The 24249-nt window shown below is 38.9% G+C and overlaps 1 protein-coding gene across 1 annotated transcript in view; it reads left to right on the forward strand.

Moving 5' to 3' along the window:
• The first annotated feature begins 9686 nt into the window (after window positions 1-9686).
• The window catches only part of CWH43 (cell wall biogenesis 43 C-terminal homolog), a 53643-nt gene continuing 39080 nt past the window's right edge, over window positions 9687-24249 (forward strand). Inside the window, 5 exon segments of the mRNA XM_043972255.1 lie at window positions 9687-9802; window positions 9977-10040; window positions 11040-11082; window positions 11085-11136; window positions 17349-17478. Coding sequence (XP_043828190.1) covers window positions 9717-9802; window positions 9977-10040; window positions 11040-11082; window positions 11085-11136; window positions 17349-17478 — 375 coding nt within the window. The 5' untranslated portion in view covers window positions 9687-9716.

The raw sequence follows: 24249 nt of genomic DNA on the forward strand, positions 1-24249 counted from the left end.
TTACTTATCTTTATATTACCTCCTCTCCCCACCCCCTATCCCAGGACGTATCTACCATAGCATAGTACTTTTCATATACTATGGACTCATTAAATGTTGAGTGAACAAATAAGTGTTACTTACTTGGGAACTGTGTCAAGGACTGTTTTCATAGTGAGGTCCTTTTGGTACTTCAGTGACTAAACCTAATTAGATAGGCCTAAGATGAATTTGGTATTCTATTGAATTTTGATTCTGATACTGAGCTATTCTATTATGATAGGTTTTATAGTGTGTATAGGCAGTTAGTCAATATTAGGAAAGTCATCTCAAACAATGAAATCAACATAGTTATTCTGCCATCTTCTTGACACCTGCCTGAGTATTATGATCATTTTTGTAATAATATTAAATTATTTTTAGTGAGGAAGGTAATAACATTTCCAAATGAATCTTTTCTTTTCAAAATTTGGTAGAGGCTAAATTCCTATGTGGGGGTGGGGTGGGGAAAGGCTGGCATATTTTGTAGGGTATTAATGAAGAAAATCCCCCAAGTAAAAATAATTTATTTCTAGATTGTAATCTGATTTGTGGCAGAGCTATTCTAAAGTATCATTTTCAAAATGCTGAAGCACAATAAGCATCAAAATAGGTAGGTTTCTATATGCATCTAATAATAGTATATATAAAATGTCAGTATTGTGCTATTTGCTATAACTGTTAGACTAGTTTATTCCCAGCATTTCTCCTTTAGCAGTATAAGAGGTATCTGTGCAAAACAACTATTCATCTTGCAGCTCTATTTGCTATTCTTTCCTAGTTCCCCTCAATGCTAGTTAAGTCCCTCTGAGATTATCTCTAACTTATCCTGTATATCCATCCTGTTGTACATAGTTGTTTGCATATTGTCTCCCCAGCTAGGTTGTGCACTCCTTGAGGGCAGGGATTATTTTCACCTTTCTTTGCATTCCAACACTTAGTACAGTGCCTGGTACATGGTAGGTGCTTACTATATGCAGATGCTTATTCAATGTTTGTTGCTCTTGAGTCTTTTGAATTAGGATTGATTATTTATTATTGTTGTACATTACTGCCACCTGCTGGTCATAACTGAGTACTGCGGAAAGGTTGCTTAGGATGATATCTGTAGTTTCAGGAATAATACCTCTAGTATTGTTTGCGTGGGTCCTTCACTGTCTCAAGACTTTCCCTTTTTTCTCCTAATATAACAGCCCCTGCATGGGCTCAACAGTGTACTGTATGCTGTTATATGCAGACAAACTAAGCTTAGAGAGACTTATCACCATGATCTACCACAGGGTCATGAATTTCTTAGCTTATTTACCAAGGCATAAGGAGCTTATAACATGCCCACACTGATAAAGTTATGGATCTCTGAAGTAAGACAGAATTTGACCATTTTAACTTCTGTTTAGCTGGTAGGCATAGTCCCCAACTTATTAAAAGTTACTTTAGAGCCGCAAGGTTTCTTAGGACACATCTATCTGAAGCCCTCATTTTTTTGGTGGTTTGTTTTTGTTTTTGTTTTTGCAGGGCAATGAGGGTTAAGTGACTTGCTCAGGGTCACACAGCTAAGTAAGTGTCAAGTGTCTGAGGCTGGGTTTGAACTCGGGTCCTCCTGAATCCAGAGCCAGTGCTTTATCCACTGCACTACCTAGCTGCCCTCCTCTGTGTCTTCTTGTCAGAGAGTTGCCCTGGGCACTGAGAGATTAATCAATTAATCAACAAGTGTGTATTAAGCATATACAAAAAGAAAAGAAGTAAGGATATAACCACACTGACATTTCTAGAGATTCTATTCTTGTGCTGACTCAAGAGAGGGGAGAGGGAGAAAGGAGGCACCTCCAGCTTTTTCTAGAGTTCCCATGTCCTCTGCCACTCATGGGCTCAGAGGTATTGGGCCAGATAGTGAAATTATAACAACATGTTGAAATCACCATTGGCTAAACTGATGCTTAACCTAATTAGATAATCTGGTGACAGTTTAGCCACTCAGTAACATTGGTAGAAATGTCTCATAATTACTACAGGGAATGCAGAAATATGTTTAATGTTATTATATCTATATCTATATCTATATCTATATCTATATCTATATCTATATCTATAAAACCCATATCAGATTACTTGCTGTCTAGGGGAGGGGGGGAGAGAAGGGAGGGAGGGAGAAAAATCTGAAATTGGAAATCTTATATAAACAAATGTTGAAAACTATCTCTACATGTAACTGGAAAATAATAAAATACTTTTATTAAAAAAAGAATAATGACTACAGGGATCTCATATGTACAAAATTCCCTGGAGATAAAGCTGGAAATGTAATTTGGGGCCAAATCACAGAAGATTTTTGATGATAGAATGAAGGCAAAATACCTATAATGATGGCATTACTGGGAAATCAGTAAAGGATTTTGAACAGAGGACAAAAATGGTTAAAGTTCTGCTTTAGGAAGATAAATCTGGCAGTGGTGCTGTTAACAAAAATAGGAAAGTCAGTGGCAGAAGTTGATTTGGAGCAGAAGATAATGTGTTTATTTTTGGACATTTGGAGTTAGTCACACTGGCAGTTGGAAATAGATAGCAGGCAATTGGAAACACAGGACCGAAGGTCAAGAGAAAGGTCAGTACTGACAGTGTGAATGTGCAAGTTATCCACAAAGTGGTGGTGAAAGGGGAACATTTATTGCAGGGTACAGGAGGTAAAAAGGAGGCAGAGAGCATGGTAAAACAATTGGAATAGTATGATGTCACAGAAACCCAGAAGGAGAGGGTAAATTACGGCTACAAGAGGTCAATAATTCTTGAATTTCAAATTTGGAAGAGACTTCCAAGGTCACGTAGAATCCACAGAAGAACTGCAATCCGAGACCTCCTTAGGCTCTAGCATGGCATTTTTTGTATATGTAGTAGGCATTGCACATACAATAATACTTATATTTCTCTAGAATTTCAAGGCTTATAAAACACCACCCAACCATTTTGTAAGGTTGGTAGTACAAGTATTCTTTTCTTTATTGTTCAAACAAGGAAATGGAGGCGCAGAGGTGTGACTTGCTTATGATTCCACAGTCTTCGAACAAAAGAATCTGCTCTGACACGTCCAATAAATGGTCATCAATGCTGTTCTTGAAGACCTCTAATGGGAAGGAACCCACTATTTCTCAAGGCCATTCATTTGACTTTTCAATAGCTCTGATTGTTGAAAAGTCTGTGCTTTTTTTCTTCTTGTTTAGTTGTTTCAGTGGTGTCTAACTCTTCCTGACCCCATTTGGGGTTTTCTTGGCAAAGACACTGGAATGGTTTGCTATTTCCTTTTGCAGCTCATTTCACAGATGAGGAAACTGAGGCAAACAAGGTGAAGTGACTTGCCTGGGGTCACACAACTAATAAGGCCAAATTTGAATTCAAGAAGTCTTGATGGCTTCAGAACCAGCCCTCTATATACTGCTCCACCTAGTTTTTCCTCACATCGAGCCTAAATCTGCCTTTTTGCAACATTGGTCCTAGTTCTGTCCTCCAGAGGCAAGCAAAACAAATCTAATCTCTCTACTGCATGGCAGTCCTTCAAATACTTAAAGACAGCTACCATGCGCCTCTTGTGTTTTCTCTTGGTGTAGGCTTACTCTCCCCATTTTCTTTACGTGATGCATATATAGCATAATTTCCCACCCCCTCACCATTGAGGCTACCCTCCTCTGGAAGCTCTCCAGTTTATCCATGGCCTTCTCTGGCAGTTAGAACAAAGCAAAACAATCCAGATGAGGTTGGACCAGGGTAGAGTACATTGGGAATGTTATTTCTACATTCTAAATGACTCTTATTGTTACCTAAGAGAGCATTACCTATTTTTTGTCTATTGTATCATACTGTTGATTCATATTGAGGTTGTCAGGCATCAAGCCCTTTGTAACATATTTTCAGATGAACCCTTGTCTAGCCATGCCTCCATTGTGTTGTACTTGTGGAGTTGATTTATGAGCACAATATTTCATTACATTCTATACCACAATTTGTTCAGCTATTCCTCAGCAGATGGGCATGCAATTTGTTGCCAGTGGAGTTTTTTTGTTTGTTTATTTGTTTGTTTGTGGTTTTTTTGCTACCAACAAAGGTGATGTTGAAAAGTTTATATATAGGTCCTTTACTTCTTTTTTGGTATATAAAGGCAGTCATGGGATCTGTGGGTAAAAGAATAAAGACAGTTTAATCACTTTCCTATTATCATTGGAAAATGTCTTCCAAAATGGTTGGATCAATCCAGAGCTCTCCCCACAGAGCAGTCAGTGTGACTGTCTTCCCCCTCCCAGACAGTCAGACAGAGACAGACAGAGAGACACAGAGAGAGACAAAGAGAGACAAAGATGGAGACAGAGACAGAGAGACAGAGACAGAGGTAGAGAGACAGAGATAGCGACAGTGACAGTGACAGAGACCAAGACTGAGACTGAGACAAAGAGAGAAAATGTGTCTTTTTTTAGACACAATAGTGTCTATGGTACCTTTCAGCTCTAAATCTACCACCTTTTTTTTTTTTTTTTTTTTTTTTTGCGGGGCAATGGGGGTTAAGTGACTTGCCCAGGGTCACATAGCTAGTAAGTGTCAAGTATCTGAGGCTGGATTTGAACTCATGTCCTCCCGAATCCAGGGCCGGTGATCTATCCACTGCACCACCTAGCTGCCCCCTAAGTGTGTCTTTTTTAAAAATAATTAAGGAGTATTTTAGTCATAGGACTTTACATCTGGAAGGATCATGCAATCATTTTACAGATGAGGAAACTAAGACCAAGATAAATTAAACTAACTCAGGGCCACACAGATAGTTCTCCAGGTGTTCTTCTTTCTTGTTCAGCCTTTCCCATTCTTTCACGCCACCTCTAAGCCAGGAATGAATGGTATTATAGATTTGGAAGTGACTCTAGAGGTAATCAGCTCTAATTCCTTCATCTTATGGCTGAAGAAACTGAGACCCAAGGTCATTGAGGTAGAAATCATCCAAGGCGGCATTTGAACCAAGGTCCTTTGATTCTAGAACCTGTTTTCTTTCCACTGTACCAAATGCATTTGTTGTTCAGTCTTTTTTTTTTTTAAGACATGTCTAACTTTTGGTGACCCCATTCAGGGTTTTCTTGGCAGATACTAGAGCGGTTTGCCATTTTCTTCTCTAGCTCATTTCATAGATGAGGAAACAGGCCAACAGGGTTAAATGACTTGCCCAGGGTCACACAGCTAGTAAATGACAGAGGCCAGATTTGAACTCAGGAAGACGAGTGTTCCTGACTCTAGGTCAAACACTCTACTGCTCCATCTAGCTGCCCAACCAAATGCATTAGAAAGTTATAAAACAAGGTCCTTCCTCTCCTGCCACATACTATTGGAGTAACGAATCATTTAATCTCCCTGGACTTCAGTTTGCTCACCTGTAAAATGGGGATGAGAGGCATTAAGGTATAGTGGATAAAGAGCCAATCTTTGGGTCAGGAAGATGTAGGTCCAAGTATGGCCATTCACACATACTTGAATACATGGCTCTGGATTCTGGGCAAGTCACTTAACTTCTCAGTGGCTCAGGTACCTCTCTAGCACTATAAATTGCATAGGTTGTACTGATCTGTATCAAAAGAAGAAATTCATTACTAAGAGCTTTCTTCACTAATGAAATCACAGGGAAGAGTTTTTAAAAATTCAAAACGGGGATAATGCTTTTACTACTTGTCTTCAAACCGCTGCCACTGTCTCGTCATGGAACTTCACTTAACACCTGGGAGCCCTCACCCTAGAACATCCAATCATCCCTGGAGACTTTTCAAACTGGAATAGCCCTTTGTAAGACCTGCCTCCTTCTCTCATCAGTGAGTTCTTTCTGGAGTCTCCATTTTATAAAGGTGCCCCAGGAAGACCTTCATTGTCCCTCAGACCCCATTCTTGGCTTCCATATTTGAAAGCCATGCCACTATCCTGAGCACCATTGTTTGCCTACATTCTCTTTCCATCTCTCTTTTTTGCATTGTCTTCTCCCCTTAGAATGTAAGCCCCCAAGGGCAAGGACTGCCTTTCTTTTTGTTTATATCTGTATCTCCATGTACACAGTGCCTAGCACATAGCAAATGCTTAATAAATGCTTCTTTCCTTCCTTCCTTCCTTCCTTCCTCCTTCCCTTCCTTCCTTCTTTCACCTTATCTTAAATGATCTCTGAGGTCTCTTTTGGTTCTAAAATTCTATAAAATTCCAACATTATATTGTATCATGAATCAAACCCAAGCTAAAAAGACATAATATTGATTTTTATGCTAAGGGCTAACTCCCTCAGAAGATATAATAAATTATTCTGTGCCAGGAATGGAAGTAATTTCAAGTTGTTTCCAAATGCAGATGATTTTTCATTTATATTAACTAGTCAACACACAGTTTAAAACCCATCAATCTTAGAATGTATTCAAATGATCAAAATTGCAAGTTGAATGAGGAAGTAAAGATACTAGTGAGGCATGGATAACTGATATACAAATCTGAGTTCAGTTCTGTTGATTTCAAGTAATTTTATGAATGATAAATTTAACATGCATTATGTCATCACTCACAAGAAATGCCTATTCTTTCTAAAATTTGTTTGTAGGCATAGACTTTAAACTCTTATTGTTATTTGTCTTTTTTTTTTTTTTAGTGAGGCAATTGGGGTTAAGTGACTTGCCCAGGGTCACACAGCTAGTAAGAGTTAAGTGTCTGAGGCCAGATTTGAACCCAGGTACTCCTGACTCCAGGGCCGGTGCTCTATCCACTGCGCCACCTAGCTGCCCCTGTTATTTGTCTTTAAAGTTACACATGCTAGTTGATTTTATTATTTTCAATTAAAGATTTTAATCAAATATAGTTAATGGTAACCAAGATTTCTGGAGGAAAAAAACCCAACAACTAATTATATGTACCTTTGAATTGTATCTGGTATAACCAGATTTAGCTTAGTCATTTTCTTAGCAATTTGCATTGATTTTAAAGGCCTGCCCCTGTGTTTAATAAACTCTGACTGAAACAAATTGGTTGAAAAAATAACTTTATACCTATGTCAGCTATTATTTCATTCAATGAATCCTATCAGGTAGATGTTAGGGAGCAGAAGGAAAAGGTGGATCTTTATACTTCCAAACCTGATAGTTTGTCTTGTTCCACAACCTATACAAACTTCCAACTTAAGTTTCTGTTTTTAAATAATTTTTAAAAATTGATGTCTTTTGTTGTTGTTGTTTCTTACATCATCAGAATTTCCCCTGGTATTCCTCTACTTACCTTTCCCTGATAACTATCCTATAGAACAAATAGTATTCTCAATTCAATTTCAAGTTGTATTGGAAACAAGGTTGACTATTTATGATTTGTATTTATTTGGGTACAGCCTTTGATAACTTGCTGATTTCCAGGATCTCTTACAAGAATTGTAAACAGAGTTGTAGCTGGCTCAAGTAACAGCTTATAACTGCTTTTGGGATACCCTGTAGAAAGTTCTCTGTTTGGCCATCTGAAGCTCTTCAGAACCAGGCCCCTTCCTGCCTTTTCAGTCTTCTTACACTTCATCACACTCTATGATGTAATTACATTGGCCCGTTGGCTATACCTCAAGCATACACTTTATTTCTTGACTCTCTTTTTGCACTGATTGTCCTCCATTCCTGGAATGCTCTCCCCTCTTCACCTCTACCTCTTAGTTTCCTGGGCATCTGTCAGGATTCAGCTCAAATCCCACATTTGACAGAAGGCCTTTCCCAGTCTCCTCCCCTGCTAGTGCCTTCCCTCCTGAGATTACCTTCCATCTACTCTGAATACATGGATTAGGTTCACGTATATTTTATACGTTCCTAGTTACTTAAATCTTGTCTTCCCCATTAGAAAATAAATTCTTTGAGGCCAAGCTTGTAATAGCAGAACTAGACAAACCGCAAGACTCAGGACCTCTAGGCTATGGAGTCAAGATTCAGATGGCTTAGAGTGTCAGGCATTTCAGACAAGTTTTTGGCCTTAGAGTTGAAGGACAGAGTAGAGGCTTCCACCAAGGGAATATCACCCCATACACTGCCCCCAACCCTTGGACCCTGCCATTGGTGAGAGGAAGAAATATGATCTATAAGAGCAGCCACAACTGGGACAACTCCCATACCCTTCAAATTATAAAGGGGGAGGGTCACTCACTCAAAATATATATATCCAAATTGTACCTCACACCACCCTCTGATAGTTATCCAAATATAATTCTAGATCCCATTGATAATTTTGAAACCAACAAATATCTGTCTGGGAGACTGCTTAATTGTTATTTACATCCCCAAATTAAGGAGTTAGCAAGCCATCTGAGATTTAGCGTTATACTAGTCACCTTCTCTTTTGTCACCTTGTTTTTCTGTACCTCAATTTTCTTTTTTGTAACACAAGCACAACAGTTTCTGATATGTGATTCAAACAAGAAGAAACTTGTACGAAAATTCTTCAAACATTTTGTTTTCTGCCAAAGCCAAACCAAAGTTGAAACCAAAAGTTTGGCATCACAATTATTCCTTTTTTAAAAAATGATCAATTAGAACTTTTCCAAGAAAACCTCTGTCTGGTTTTGTGGAAGCACCTTTGCTTGCAGCTTTCTCAGTCCCTGAGTGCTGCCCTGTTTAACCAAATGGAAATTGTTTATCAGTTGAAACAAATGGGTCATTGAAAAGGACATCGAAGGGCATAATATGTTCCAGTTGAAAGGAACTTATACAGTATAATAATCAAAGCTTACACATAAATATCTCATAGAGATGTGCCCCCTTTCAGTTTTAAATCCAGCTCCCTGGCCAGTGCTTGTTGAGATACAACTGTTTGAAATACTTTATTTGCAGACTGGTGAACAAGCATTTACTAAACACCTACTGCATGACAGACACTGGGTTAAGTGCTGGACATACAAAGACATCAGTGAAATAGTTCCTACCCTGTAGGAACATACTTAGTTTCTTCTTTACTTAGTTACTTGGAATTTAAATTAGTGTCTTCTCAAAGGAGAGTGATTTCTTAGCACAATATTGTTATGTGCATGGGTCAGTGGACAAATGTCTGTTTAATGCTGAATCAGCGTCAAAAACCAGAGCCTATTAGTGAAGTCCTCATGATATCAAAACAGAAAGCTCAGTTAGTTCTGCAATATCACTCTCCTTGCCATGAAGCATAATGAAAGAAAATGCATTTGGAATGCAGCTCTCACTTTACTTCAGACTGACCGTATTTCCCCCATTTGCTTTCCCTTTCTCATGTCTTCATATATTCATGTGACATTTGCAAGGAGAATAATATGTGTGCCTGCCCTGTGCTGCTAGGAGTTATTTCATTTTTAGGATTGTCTGTATTTCAATTCAGGAGTTTCGAGTGATCCCAATAAGGACCGTAGCCCTTCTCCCAAGCCAGTGTTAGGCCTGCAGAAGGGAAAAGACTGCTGATGGACAGAGTCCTTGAATGTGGTTGGATGTGAACGAGAGGTTGGGCAGGAGAAGCCTGCTGTTCCGCTTATCTTTTTAAATTTGTCACAACCTTATTCAAAGGGTAAGTTTGCATTAGCAAGGATTTTGTGTTACTGAATGGGAAACCGGGGCACTTACTATTTGTACTTCTTTGTTACATGCAATGAAAATTTATCTGTTGATTTCTTCCACTTTCTATAAGGATATATTGCTTAGTCTCTGAACCATGGCCCAGAACCAATGATCTTTTCTTTTCTACTGCAAACAGTAGAGCTCACTGGATTTGAAGGTTTTGGTGCTGCTTTTCATTCCCCTGTACTTCTTTCTTTCTTCATTCATTCATTCATTTATTTTTGTGGGGGCAATGAGGGTTAAGTAACTTGCCCAGGGTCACACAGCAAGTAAGTGAGTCCAGATTTGAACTCAGGTCCTCCTGAATCAAGGGCTGATGCTTTATCCACCGTACCACCTAGTTGCCCCCTATACCTTGTATTTCTAATAATTGATCCCTTTCAGAGACTGGTTACCAAGAAATGGATACTAGCCTTGCTGAGGATGGTTACAGTTGGTGAGTTCAAGGGATACAACTTAATTTTTTAAAAAATCAGATGAAAAATTCAAATTGCTTATGAAATGTGAATGCTTAAAAAAGTAAATGAAGGAACTCTGTCTTCTCCTACTATCATGTAAAATAAATGTAAAGAAGATTAGACCATGCATAAGTCTTTTACATTTTGAAAACATTTCTGCAAGGTAAACAATTCCAGCATCTTTGCCAAGGAAATCCTAAATAGGGTCACAAAGAGTTGAATACAACTGACAAACAACCAAACAAGAAGATACTGGAGCTTTCTTAGTTGTCTATTTTAAACTTCTTTTTTTCCTGATTACAAAGTGGATCTGAGCACCAGATTCCTCAAGCAGAAGGAACAAATTACAAATAAAAGACTCTTAAAATATGTGACTCTTATTTATGAGTTTGTTTGCAGTCTCTTACTGTTATGGACCAGGAGTACCTCAAGTTTTCTGGGGGGAATCAGGGAACCTTTTCAAGAAGCTAAACTAAAGGACAGACACCCCTTAAGAGATAATTGACACCCATGGGACTGAGTTAACTCCAAGACCACCACCCTTCATTCTAGTCTCCCCCAACCCTTGGGGAGATAATCCTATTAGGTGTGGCTACTGCCTGAGTGGAGCCTAGGGGACAGATGACTACAGAAGTCAGGACCACCTCCCCTCATTCCAGTTTCCCCCACCCTCAAAGGGAACTTTTCACAGTCAGATGATCACCCTATCGGTCCTTCCACCATCTGTCGTCGATAAAAGTATTTGCCTTTCTCCTGCTCAAGGAGATAGGTATCTCAGAGAACCATGTCTCTATGCCACGCCATCTCCCCATGAGAAAAGTTCAAGGACTTTTCTCTTGGTTTCCTTTCTCTAGCACCCAAATAAAATATTATTTTATTCTAATTGGATTTGTGTGTAAGAGGGTGTAATTCTTTAAAAGGGAATTCCTAAGGACCCCAGTACCCCCACCAATTTCTCCCGTGACGTTACCAGGTTCCAAATGCAAAACTCTGGATGATGATTTTGGCTGCTGGAGTTTCTCATTAATGGTTCAAGCAGTAATTTGGTGGTCATGATGTGGTTTGCAAAGGTATATTTTACATTTTCTTTCTTTCTTTCTTTTTTGTTTTTTGGGTGAGGCAATTGGGGTTAAGTGACTTGCCTGGGGTCACAGAGCTAGTAAGTGTCAAGTGTCTGAGGCTGGATTTGAACTCAGCTCCTCCTGACTCCAGGGCCAATGCTCTATCCACTGCACCACCTAGCTGCCCCTATATTTTACATTTTCTATATTTCTTTTAGGAGTAGGATATCAGGTGGAAAACTTGGGCCTGAGGAGATCAGCAGTATTATTGCCTTCCTGTGTGCTTTTATACTTCTTATTATGGCCTATTTGAAAGAGTTCCCTAAAGTAGGAACTCCAAGAGTTTGGAGTTCTGATCTTGGTTCTGCCACTTCATAGATATGCGATCCTGGTCAAGTCACCCAATGGTGACTTGAAAATGGTGTACTTGAAGCCAGAAGACTTGGGCTTAAACCCTTCTTTAGATTCTGGGCAAGTCATTCAACTCTCTGGGTAAAAATGTATAGGTAGGTAGCAAAGTTGTTATAAGATTCAACTAAGATAATCTATGCGTAATGCTTTGCAAACATTAGAGTGCTATAAAAATGTTAGTTGTTGTCTTTTTTATTATGATCTTAATCATTAGTGAGTTCTGATATTTCAATATGCAAAGATCAAAAAAGAGAATGTATATGAAAACTACAATTCTACTATATGTACTTTGGGTTTAAGTATACATTAAATTTAACTCCTATAAGGTAGTAACATTTTTTTTCCAAATTCTCACTCTAACACCAAATAAAATGAACATTTCCATATGCAACATAGAACAGAGAAAGAGAATTGTACCTAAAACTGTAAATCCCTGAAGGGAGTAAATTAATCATTGTAGGGAGTTAAGTGAAGAGCCTGACATATAGTAGGTGCCTAAAAAAATGCTCGTTTCCCCTCCCCCCTTCTCTTAAGTACACCTTATTTTTGCTTTATGTATAAAATAACTTCAATATCATTTTCAGCTCTGTCCTGTTTGTGCCTCCCTCTGCCTTTTTGTTCCCTTCTGTGCACTGTTTCCATCATCCTTTTTTCTTTTTCACAATTATCCCCTCCTCACCTCCACAACAAACATTTATTAAGAGCCTACTATGTGCAAAGCACTGGGAATATAAAGACAATATGCAAACAATCCCAGTCCTCAAAGAGCTTACTTACATTCTACTGAAGATTGGGATGTAACACAAGTAAAATACAAAGGAACAGGCCAAGTGGAGCACTGACAATGGCAGAAGCTCAAAGGCTTCACAAAGGAGGGATTATCTGATCCAAATTTCAAAAGAACATGGGATTCAGAGGGGAAGACAGGAGATGAGACACTGTGCTAAAGAGGAAAGAGTACTGAATCTGGGATTGAAGGATCTGAGTTCAAAGTCTATTTCTTGCTGTCTGTTGGACCTTAGGCAAGTCACCTAACCTCTGTGGACCTCAGTTTCCTCGTTTGTGATTAAGGTCCCTTCCAAGAGCAGCTAGGTGGCACAGTGGATAGAGTACAGGGCCTGGAATAAGGAAGATGAGCCTTCCTGAGTTCAAATCTGTCCTCAGACACTAGCTGTGTGACTCTGGGCAAGTCACTTAACCCTGTTTATCTCAGTCTGTAAAATAAACTGGAGAAGGAAATGATAAACCACTTCAGTATCTTTGCAAAGAAAATCCCAAAAATGGGGTCATGAAGAGTCGAAGATGACCAAAATGACTGAACAACAACAACATCAGGGTTGCTTCCAACCCTAAATCTATGATGCTATAGAAAGGGAACTCATCCTATGCATGGGCAATGGATGACCTGGGTAAATACATGGAAGAACTTAGCCAGCACTCAGTATGTCTAGTTTGATTAGAATGTAAGGTTGGTTGAAAGGACTGATATGAAATAAGGTTGGAAAGATAGATAGGAACCAGTTTTCGAGGAGTCATAAATGCTGAGCTGTGGATTTTGTATTATTTTCCCCCCTATAAGCAATAGGGAACCATCAAAAGCTTTTGAGCAGTGGAATGACTTGTCTAGACCTGTCACTTAGGAAGATAGTTTAGACAACATTTGGAGGATAGGCTGGAGAGGAAAGAGACTGGCAGTCAGGAGGCAAATTGGGAGGGTACTGCAGTGGCCCAGGGGAGAGGTGATGAAACCCTGAACAAAGGTTATGGCTGTGTAAGTGAAGATGAGGAGACTGGTGGTTGATCTTGAGTTTCCTTATCTATAAAATAAGCAGCCATGACATAGTGCATAGAGCACTAGACTAGGAGTCAAAAAGTCTGATGTTCAAATCCTGCCTCTGATCCCTCTGTATGGCCCTAGGTAAGGGTCTTCACCCTTCTGATCCCTAGTTTCCTTATATGTAAAATGAAGGGGGTTGTCAGATGGCCTCTGAAGTCCTTTCTGGCTCTATTTATAATCCTGTGACACTTAGAGGATCAAATGAAATTAAGCACGTGAAAGTGCTTTACAAAATGTGGAACACTATACAAAAATAACCTATGGTTCAGGGCTTGCGAAGCATTCCAGGGGCATTTATCTCAGGGGTTTGACTCTTCCCTTGGCTTTTCGTCCTCTCCTGAATTAATCCAAGAAAGTCTTCAAGATAAAACTTCTTATTCAGTGCCATACCAATCAGACTACCTAAAAATTATTTTATACAGCTAGAAAAAATAATAACAAAATTCATCTGGAAAAACAAAAAATCAAGAATATCCAGGGAAATAATGAAAAAAAATTCACAGGAAGGTGGGTTAGCGGTACCAAACCTGGAGCTTTACTATAAAGCGGCAGTCATCAAAACTATCTGGTACTGGCTAAAAAATAGAGTGGTAGATCAATGGAATAGGCTAGGCTCAGGAAATGCAGTAGTAAATGACACTAGTAATGTAGTGTTTGATAAACCCAAAGACTCCAGCTTCTGGGATAGGAACTCAGTATTTGACAAAAACTGCTGGGAAAACTGGAAGATAGTATGGCAGAAATTAGGCATAGACCAACATCTTACACCTTATACTAAAATAAGGTCAAAATGGATACATGATTTAGACATAAGAGGTGACACCATAGGTAAATTAGGAGAGAAAGGAATAGTCTACCTATCAGATCTTTGGAAAGGAAAACAGTTTTTGACCAAACAAGAGATAGAGTATATTATAAAATGCAAAATGGATGATTTTGATTATATTAAATTAAAAAATTTTTGTACAAACAGAAGCAATGCATCCAAAATTGGAAGGGAGGCAGAAAGCTGGGAAACAATTTTTGAGGCCAGTGCTTCTGATAAAAGCCTCATCTCTAAAATATATAGGGAATTAAATCAAATTTATAAGAATCCAAGTCATTCCCCAATTGAGAAATGGTCAAAGGATATGAACAGGCTGTTTTCTGATGAAGAAACCAAAGCTATCTATTCCCATATGAAAAAATGCTCTAAATCTCTAATGATTAGAGATGCAAATTAAAACAACTCTGAGGTACCACCTGACACCTATCAGATTGGCTAAAATGACAAAAAAGGAAGATAATAAATGTTGGAGAGGCTGTGGGAAAATTGGAACACTAATGCATTGTTGGTGGAGCTGTGAGCTGATCCAACCATTCTGGAGAGCAATTTGGAATTATACCCAAAGGGCGATAAAGCTGTGCATACCCTTTGACCCAGCAATTCCACTTTTAAGTCTTTTGCCCAAAGAAATCATGGAAGGGGGAAAAGGACCCACATGTACAAAAATATTTATAGCTGCTCTTTACGTGGTAGCAAGGAATTGGAAGTTGAGGGGGTGCCCATCAATTGGGGAATGGCTGGACAAGTTGTGGTATATGAATACAATGGAATACTATTGTGCTGTAAGAAATGATGAGCAGGAAGAGTTCAGAGAAACCTGGAGGGTCTTACGTGAGCTGATGATGAGTGAGATGAGCAGAACCAGAAGAACATTGTACACAGTATCATCAACATTGAGTGTTGACCTACTGTGATGGACTAGATTCTTCTCACCAATGCAATGGTACAGAAGAGTTCCAGGGAACTCATGATAGAAGAGGATCTCCAAATCCAAGAAAAAAAAAAGAAAGAAAGAACTGTGGAGTATAGATGCTGATTGAACCATATTATTTCTTTTGTTTTGGGTGCTGTTGTGTTTTTTTTTTCTATTTTGAGGTTTTGCATCACTGCTCTGATTTTTCTCTTGTAACAGGATTAATGCAGAAATAGGATTAATGTTATTATGTGTATATATCTATATCTATATCTATATGTATAGAGATATATAGATATAACCTATATCGGATTACCTGCTGTCTAGGGGAGGGGGGAGGGAGGGGAGGGAAGGAGAAAAATCTGAAATTGTAAAGCTTGTATAAACAAAAGTTGAGAACTATCTTTACATGTAACAGAAAAAATAAAATACCTTATACATAAAAAAAAAGATAAAACTTAGTTATAGGATTTCCCTTTAATCTTGGTAACTGGATGCCCTCCCACAAAGCTACTCAAAGGACAATATAGGTATCAGGTAAAGGACAGCTGTTTTATTTCTTCCACCACAGAAACTTCATTAGATGCAAAGGAACCACAGGTGCATAAGGACAAATACAGGAAATAGAAAACATCTCAGTAGTTCATTATACTTATTATACACCCCCTAGAAGGTAAAGGATCTTTGTGCTCTGCTGAGCACATTATTTCCCACTTTCTGAGGACCTGCATTATCTTGAGTAACTCACAATGTCTAGGTCTCCTGGTCAGCTGGGGCATGATTTTCTTTGGCCCTTAAGGTGCTGGCTGACCCTGGTAGTGGTCCTCCTCTCCTTGGAGAAACATGCTGTTTTGGTCAGCCAATGCCAGGATCCTGACTTCTGTAACTGAATACTCAGGAACCACTTGGACTAGAAGTTTTAATTTCCCAGGAGCATCAGTTTCCAGAAAAGGAAACTAAAATGCAGAAGGTGGCATTCAACTACTATAGGTCCAGTCTTATTGCAAGCCACCATTAATATTGGGTAGTTTGGGAGAAGTGAAAAGAAATCTCCCTGCCCAATCTAAGGGGAAGAAAGTACTAGAGGGGCAGCTAGGTGGTGCAGTGGATAGAGCACCAGCCCTGGATTCAGGAGGACCTAAGTTCAAATCCAGCCTCAGACACTTAACACTTACTAGCTGTGTGACCCTGGGCAAGTCACTTAACCCTAATTACCTCACCAAAAAAAGAAAAGAAAAGAAAAGAAAGTACTAGAGAAAGGTCTCAAGGTAGAGGACTCCCAAAAGAGAAGGGTGCCTTGGTCTTAAAGGCCTCAGAGGTGGAAAGATCCTCCAACAAGAATCTGTACCCCCAAATCAGTCCCTATTTATTTTCCATGTAACCTCCTAGTCCTGTGGTCAAATGAGGAAGATTGCTGTGTCATCCTAGAAAGGTGTCTGAGCTTCTACAAGAGACCAGAGCCCACACCTAGCTCCTTGGAGATGTTCCAGGCTAACAAAGACCCACATTCTGTAAATACATCCAGTGGACTGGGGTGTGTGTAAAACCAAGCAGGGGTTCCCCTGTTCATCCCTGCTACTTACAAAATGCTGTTATTATTTTCACAAAATAATAAGACACAAAATAAGGTCATTAATATTGGGATCATGGATCTAGAGTTGGAAGGGACATCAGAAGTCATCTAATCTAAATCCTCTTTTACAGATGAGGCAACTGAATCCCAGGAAAGTTAAGTGATTTACCCAAGGTCACATGCCTTTGGTATCATTTAAGATAAGGTCTGACTCCAGAGGCAGTGCTCTTTTGGCAACTTAGATAGTACAATCCATAGAGCTTCAAATGCAGCTTTAGGCACTTACTAGATGTGTGGTTAGCTCTGGTAAGTCTGCTTGCCTCTATTGCTTCATCTGTCAAATGGGGATAATAATAGCTGTGTTATTTGTTATTGTTGTTATTATTTTTTGTTATTTTTTTGTGTGTGGGGGCAGTGAGGGTTAAGTGACTTGCCCAGGGTCACACAGCTAGTAAGTGTCAAGTGTCTGAGGCTGGATTTGAACTCAGGTCCTCCTGAATCCAGGGCCCGTGCTTTATCCACTGAGCCATCTAGTTGCCCCAGTTATAAACTGAATTCAGACCCCAGTGTTTCTACTCACCTCACAAGAAAGGACATGAAGGAGATTCTGTCCCAGACACATATTATGGAGTCTTCCAAAATACTTTGTACTTATTTTTAGATATTTCAGAATCTGGTGATTCATTTTAGGACAAATGCTTCTTCTTGTTCTTCAGATATAGTACACTTCATTAAACCCAATCTGGAGCTGTCAGGCTGCCAACAAAGCGATACTGACATTAAGTTTTATAGCAACACAATGATTATGCAGGTAAGTGCGCAACTAATCTGCTTGGGTATTTATTTTCATCTCCTGCATATTCCTCACCCTTTATCCATCCATTCCCAAATATGGCACTTTAAGGAGAAAATCAAGACAAATATTTTCTTTGGGCTTTTCCTCTCTCCCCCAGCCCTGTGCCACGATCATACATATATCCCCTGGCTCTACTCCCCCTTACTTAAAAAAATAAATGCCTTGAAATAGCTCCTGGGGCTGGCAGTAGAGTTTCTATAAGCAGAAAGCCCACTGTCTTTGCCAGGATGGACAGAGAGTCAAAATGAAGACTTATTGTTTGGGATAGGGTAAGGAAAGAACTACCCACTACACAATCCTCAGTGCTCCCAGCTCTCCCTCCTTCTTATTCCTGGACTTTTTCTGAGCTATAGTTGCTGCTGATGCTAAGGAGAATTCATAGGTAGTGAGCTAGAATTGTGCCAACTGCCTGGCCCCCTTTCTGTATGTTAAAAATGCTAACATCCCAAATATGAAACTTAAAAAGAAAGGAAATCCTAAATTTCAATACTCCTTATATTTTTGTAAGCCACTTCTCTTTCAAATATATACCAACTTTTTTTCTCCGCTTCACAAATAATTCTTCATTTTGTTGTGTCATGGACCCCTTCTCAATGTTCTTAAACAATTGAAGGAAATTCCAAAATTTAGTTGAAGGTTAGTGAAAACAAAGATGTAATTTTTCCCATCTAAGTTCGTGGAACCCCAGAAAGCTATCCATGCACCGTAAAGTGTCTATTGATCCCCTTGTTCTTGATTATCTTGATTACTAAAAGAAAGGCAAAATGTCAGTAGAGTCTAATTAGGATGATTAATCCAGGCTCTCATTTACATATGAAAAAAACTATGGCCTTTAAAAGTACAGTGACTTACCCAGGGTGACACAGGTATTAAGTTGTAAAGCTGAGATATAAACCCAGGTCTTCTGACTCCCTCTTTCTTTTCACTATACTATTCTGCTTTCCTAGTAGACTTTTCCACTTGATTGCTATGTAACTCTTAGTGAGTCAGTGTTAAGACCCCTTTTAAGATACAGACTAAAATCTTGACACATCTTCATTGTTGTTGTTGTTTATCCTTCGGAAGACAAATGACATCTTGATTTGTAAGTGAATTGATTTTAAGTGAGGAAGGGCTGTGCAAAGTCATCAACCTCACTCTCTCTTCCGTGGTCATTGGAGTCCAGTGGCAAGACATAAGTCAGGATGACTGAGTAATGGCCCCAGATGCAGTGGGAAACCTTGGACTCCCCCCCCCCTTTTTGTTTATTTAGAATTTAATTTTCCCCAATTACATGTAAAAACAATTTAAAATCCATTTTAAAGCTCTATATTCCAAATTTTCTTCCTTTCTTCCTCTCTATATCCTGCCCCCCTTTAAGAAGGCAAGCAACTCAATATAAGTTATACATACATATATAGTCATGCAAAACATTTCCATATTAGTCAAGTTATGAAAGAAAACAGAAAAAAAACTCAAGAAAAATAAAGTTAAAAAAAAGCTTCAATCTATATTCATACACCACCAGTTCTTTCTCTAGGGATGGATAGTATTTTTCATCCTAAGTCCTTCAGAGTTGTCTTGGATCATTGTATTGCTGAGAATAGCCACGTCATTTACAGCTGATCATCTTACAATATTGCTGTTACTTTGAACACAGTACATTTCATTTTGCATCAGCTCATATAAGTGTTTCCAGGTTTTTCTGAGAGTATCCTGCTTATTTCTTATAGTATAATAGTGTTCTATCATAATCACATACCACAATTTGTTCAGCCATTCCCCAATTGATAGGCATCCCCTCAATTTCCAATTCTTTGCCACCAGAAAAGAACTGCTATAAATATTTTTTGTACATATAGATCCTTTAACTTTTTTGGGGTTTTTCCCTTTTTGGATACTGACCTAGTAGTGGTATTGCTAGATCAAAAAGTATGCATGGTTTTATAGCCCTTTGACCATAGTTCCCAATTGCTCTTTGTAATGGTTGAATCAGTGTACAATTCCACCAACAGTGCCTTATTGTCTCATTTTCCCCATATCCTCTACATATTTCATTTTCCTCTGCTGTACTATTATCCAATCCAGTAGGTATAAGGTAGTACCCCAGAATTGTTTTGACTTGCATCTTTCTAATCAATAGTGAGTTAGAGCATTAAAAAAATATGGATATAGATAGCTTTGATTATTTCATCTGAAAACTTTATACCTTTTTATCATTTATCAGTTGAGGAATGGCTCTGATTTTAATAAATTTGACTCAGTTTTTTATATATTTGAGAAATGAGGCCTTTATTAGACTGGCTTCAAATTTTTTTTATTTACTATTCCTAATTATATTTCCATCCATCCTATTTTCCCCTATTTATTCTTTTCTCTCTCTCCTTTCACCCTGTCCCTCCTCAAAATTGTTTTGCTTCTGACTGCTCCCTCCCCCAATCTGCCCTCCCTTTTATCACTGCCCTGCCCCCCCCATCCTCTTCCCCTCCTATTTTCCTGCAGGATAAGATAGATTTTTATACTCAATTGAGTGTGTATGCTGTTCCCTCTTTGAGCCAGTTCTGATGAGAGTAAGATTCACTCACTCCCCTGCACCTCTCCTATCTTCCCCATCCACTGTATAAGCTTTTTCTTGCCTTTTTTTTTTTTTTTTTTTTAGTGAGGCAATTGGGGTTGTGACTTGCCTAAGGTCACACAGCTAGTAAGTGTTAAGTGTCTGAGGCCGGATTTGAACTCAGGTACTCCTGACTTCAGGGCCGGTGCTTTATCCACTGCGCCACCTAGCTGCCCCTTTTTTCTTGCTTTTTTAATGTGAGATAATTTACCTCATTCCATCTCTCCCTTTCCCTTTCTCTAAGTGCATTCCTCTCTCACTCCTTAATTTTATTTTTTTAAAGATATCATCCCTTCATATTCAACTCACATCTGTGCCCTCTATCTAAATATACTCCATCCAGCTGCCCTAATAATGAGAAATTTCTTATGAGTTACAAGTATCATATTCCCATGTAGGAATGCAAACAGTTTAACCTTTTAATATCCTTTATGATTTCTTTTTCCTGATTACCTTTTTATGCTTCTCTTGAGTCTTGTATCTGAAAGTTAAATTTTCTATTCAGCTCATGCTTTTCATAAAAAATGCTTTAAAGTCCTCTCATTCATTGAATGCCCATTTTTCTCACTGAAGGATTATACTCAGGTTTGTGTGTGTGTGTGTGTGTGTGTGTGTGTGTGAATTATGCTCAGTTTTGCTGGGTAAGTAATTCTTGGTTGTAATCCCAGTCCCTTTGCCCTCTGTAATATCATATTCCACACCCTCCAGTCCTTTAATGTAGAAGCTGCCTATCCTGACTGTAGCTCCACAGTACTTGAATTGTTTCTTTTTGACTGTTTGAAATATTTTCCCCTTGACCTGGAAGCTCTGGAATTTGGCTATAATATTTCTGGAAGTTTTCATTTTGGGATCTCTTTTAGGAAGTGATCAGTAGATTCTTTAAATTTATATTTTACCTTCTGGTTCTAGAATATCAGGGCAGTCTTCCCTGACAATTTCTTGGAAGATGATAGCTAGGCTCTTTTTTTTGATTATGGCTTTTAGGTACTCTAATAATTTTCAAGTTATCTTTCCTGGATCTATTTTCCACATCAATTGTTTTTCCAGTGTGATATTTCACATTGCCTTCTATTTTTTCTTTCTTTTGATTTTGCTTTATTGTTGCATGATTTCTTATAAAGTCATTAGCTTTCATTTGCTCAATCCTAATTTTTAAGAAGTTATTTCTTCAGTGAGCTTTTGTACCTCCTTTTCCATTTGGCCAATTCAGTTTTTTAAGGCATTTTTTTTTCTCATTGGCTTTTTGTACACTCTTTTACCATTTAGCCTAGTCTTTTTTTTAAGGTGTTATTTTCTTCAGTATTTTTTGTGTCTCCTTTACCAAGCTGTTGACCTTTTTTTTTCATAATTTTCTTGTATCACTCTCATTTCTCTTCCCTTTTTTTCCTCTACCTCTCTTACTTTGACTTTGCTATCTTCTTCTGAGGGTGTATTTTGATCTTCCTTGTCATCATAGAAACTTTCTATGGTCAGAATTTGTTTCTGTTTGCTAATTTTCCCAGTCTATTTCTTGACTTTTAATGTTTTGCTTAAGTGGAGCACCAGTTCTAGAGTAGCAGGTACACTGTCCCAAGCTTCGGGGGGGTTTGTGCAGCTATTTTCAGAGATACTTCTAGGGAATTTGTAAATTTTCAGTTCTTTCAAGGTGGTATAATTTAAGGAGAGGTATGTTTACTACTCTCCTGACTTTTGCTCTGGTCTACAAGCAACCACAAGCCTGCTTTTCTGCCCTGGAAGTATGAGGAGCATCTAGCTCCACTTTGGCTGTAAGCTCCAGTGTGCTAGTGCTCCTCCCTGCCCTGGGACTGCCAGCCAAGGCTGCTACCTGGATCTGAGTATGGACAAAACAACACAGTCCTGCCTCAATGCTAGAAAAAAGACCCTTGTAATTTCCTTCTGGCTAATTATTCAACTCCCTTACCCTCTGTGGGTTGAGTTCCAGAAGCAGTTGCTGCTTCTGCTGATTCAGTGACTTCCAAAGCCTGTTCCTTGTTGACTCAGGCTGGGTACGCACTGGCATACACAGACAATGCTCCATTTTCACCCAGGTGCAACAGACCTTTCCTGTGGACTTTCTAAGTTGTCTTTGGCAGGAAAATTATTTCACCCTGTCCTTTTGTGAGTTCTGCTGCTCCAGGAATTGTCTTATGGAATTATTTGAAGGTATTTGGAGGGATCTTGGGGAGACCTCAGGCAAGTTACTGCCTTTCCTCTGCCATCTTGGCTCTGCCCCTGACCTTGAACTTTTTAATCTAAGGTCTTTCCCACGTCTCAGTTTGTCTGAGGCAACACCCATTCAGTAATTAAAGACTAGGTAAGAATGGAGGCAAAAGATGGTTTAATTTGCATTCACAAAAAAGTCAGTCTGGGAGGGAAAGACTCTCAGAGTTTCTGACCAGAACAAAAATAATTGCTATTTACATTCACTCTAAACCATCAAAACCAAAGCAATGATCAAATGAAGCTTGGGCTGGGACCTATTATTGGCCAATCAGTGAGAGCCAGAGTGATTTGGATTTAAAGGCATAGTCAAATAGCTTCATTTGAATCCCAATGGGCTTTATCAAAGCCTGTTTTTTCAGAGCTACATTTCAAGAAATCATAAATGAAAACTATATGAGACAAAAGAGTTAATTGTCTCAGTTAAAAAACAAAGCAAAACAATACAATAAATAAGTAGAGAAGAAAAAAAAATCTAGTCTCTTCCCCCCAAAACCCTAAGTAGTGTGTGAGTTACTAAGGCTTTAAAAAATGCATTACCATGAGGCAGCTATGTGACGCAGTGGATAGATAGAGCACTGGTCCTGGATTCAGGAGGACCTGAGTTCAAATTTGACATAGCTGTATGACCCTAGGTAAGTCACTTACCCCCAGTTGCCTTACAAAACAAAACAAAAATGCATCACCAAGTAGTCAACCTTCTGGTGGTGTAGCAGAGGTTTCAAACTTGTGGCCCAAAGAGCACCCAGTGCATCCTGAGCTAGATTAAAATGTAATTGGGAAATGCTTAACAAAAACTAAAACAAAACCAAAAACTACAATGTAGATAATGTTAATTTGTGGTTTTCCACAGTCAATATGCTGTAAGGGATCTGTTTCTATTTGAGACTGATACCACTAACATAGAAGATCGAATAAGACTCGAGGTCAGGAAGATCTGAATTCAAATCTCATCTTAGACAGTCACTAGATGTATTGCCTCTCTGGAGCTCAGTTTGCTCATCTGTAAAATAAAGGGGTTGGATTGGGTAACCTCTATCTAAGGTCCTTTCCAGCTCTAAATTAAGACCCTATATAATCTTATTGTGACATACTGAGTGAAGCTGGTTCTTAGATAAGAAATATGGGGTCTACTTCTGTGGTTGTCTCTGAAGTATTTTTAGTTTAGTGGAACCTGGCAGACTTCATCCTCTCCTATCCTAGCCTTCCTAAATTCAGAATTCTCTCCATGCCCCAACAAAGCTTTGGAGAAGGGTTGTAGTGAAATTCTTATACAAATAACTTCAATGCCAAGTGGATCTTCAAAAGCATAAGAAAGGTACAAACACAGAGAAATGAGAGTTCTGAGGAAGGAAAGGGAATTTCTCAGGGGGGTGGTGGTGGTGGTTCATGGTCGGGGAGAGGGGCCATGTGTCCCTTTGAGATGGATATTTCAACATGTGGACATATGCGTAGGGTAGTAACCAAATTTTTTAATTTTTGTGTTGTTTTAGTCATGCCCAACTCTTGACTCCTTTTGGAGTTTTCTTGGCAAAGATACTGGAGTGGTTTGCCATTTCCCTCTCCAGCTCATTTTACAGATGAGGAAACTGAGGCAAACAGGGTTTAGGGATTTGCCTAGGGTTACATAGCTATTAAGTGTCTGGGGTCAGATCTGAACTCAGGATGATGAGTTTTCCTGACTCGGCTTGTCACTCTACCCACTGTGCCACCCAGCTACCCCTAAATATTACATGGCTCATTCTGTAATTGGAAAACTGTGAAATCCCAGTTTGATGCTTTCCCCCCCAGGTACTCAGGTGAGTAACTTTGGGAGTTAATCAATGAATAAATCAAACATTTATTAAGCATCTACCATGGACCAGGCACTTTGCTAAGCACTGGGATTTCAAA

The sequence above is a fragment of the Dromiciops gliroides genome, chromosome 6, assembly GCF_019393635.1.
Source record: "Dromiciops gliroides isolate mDroGli1 chromosome 6, mDroGli1.pri, whole genome shotgun sequence".
Taxonomy (NCBI): Eukaryota; Metazoa; Chordata; class Mammalia; order Microbiotheria; family Microbiotheriidae; genus Dromiciops; species Dromiciops gliroides.